The sequence below is a fragment of the Meleagris gallopavo genome, chromosome 2 (genome assembly GCF_000146605.3).
Source record: "Meleagris gallopavo isolate NT-WF06-2002-E0010 breed Aviagen turkey brand Nicholas breeding stock chromosome 2, Turkey_5.1, whole genome shotgun sequence".
Classification (NCBI taxonomy): domain Eukaryota; kingdom Metazoa; phylum Chordata; class Aves; order Galliformes; family Phasianidae; genus Meleagris; species Meleagris gallopavo.
The window spans coordinates 327,453-328,267 of NC_015012.2; the positions used below are offsets into that span (position 1 = coordinate 327,453).

The window sequence follows — 815 nt, forward strand, 5'->3', positions numbered from 1 at the left end:
CACCTCCCGCCGATGCCCCCCGGGGTTTAACCCTTCCGATCCCGCAGCGCCGGGGCTGCAGGGACTCCCTCGGGCTGGGCTGGGGGTGCCCTACTTGGGAACCACTCTCATTTCCAATCCCCCCAAATCTCCCTTCTCTTTCTCGTTTGTCCCCTCAGAGCTACTCCTCGGTGAGCAACATGAACGCGGGGCTGGGCATGAACAGCATGAACACGTACATGACCATGTCGGCCATGAGCACCACGGCCAACATGACGGCAGCCACCTCCATGAACATGTCCTACGCCAACACGGGCATGAGCCCTTCACTCGCTGGCATGTCCCCAGGTGCGGGGGCCATGGCCGGCATGGGCTCAGCCGGCGTGGCGGGGATGGGTGCCCACCTGAGCCCCAGCATGAGCCCATGGGAGGCCAAGCGGGCTCCATGAACGCCCTGGCCCCCTACACCAACATGAATTCCATGAGCCCCATCTACGGGCAATCCAACCTCAACCGCTCGCGGGACCCCAAGACGTACCGGCGGAGCTACACGCACGCCAAGCCCCCCTACTCCTACATCTCGCTCATCACCATGGCCATCCAGCAGTCTCCCAACAAGATGCTGACGCTGAGCGAGATCTACCAGTGGATCATGGACCTCTTCCCCTTCTACCGCCAGAACCAGCAGCGTTGGCAGAACAGCATCCGCCACTCGCTTTCCTTCAACGACTGCTTCCTCAAGGTGCCCCGCTCCCCAGACAAGCCGGGCAAAGGCTCCTTCTGGACGCTGCACCCCGACTCGGGCAACATGTTTGAGAACGGCTGCTACCTGCGGC

At 62.7% G+C, this 815-nt stretch overlaps 1 protein-coding gene across 1 annotated transcript in view; it reads left to right on the forward strand.

Annotated features, from left to right (window-relative positions):
• The first annotated feature begins 117 nt into the window (after window positions 1–117).
• The window catches only part of LOC104909485 (forkhead box protein A2), a 13,549-nt gene continuing 12,851 nt past the window's right edge, over window positions 118–815 (forward strand). Inside the window, 2 exon segments of the mRNA XM_031552663.1 lie at window positions 118–399; window positions 402–813. Coding sequence (XP_031408523.1) covers window positions 180–399; window positions 402–813 — 632 coding nt within the window. The 5' untranslated portion in view covers window positions 118–179.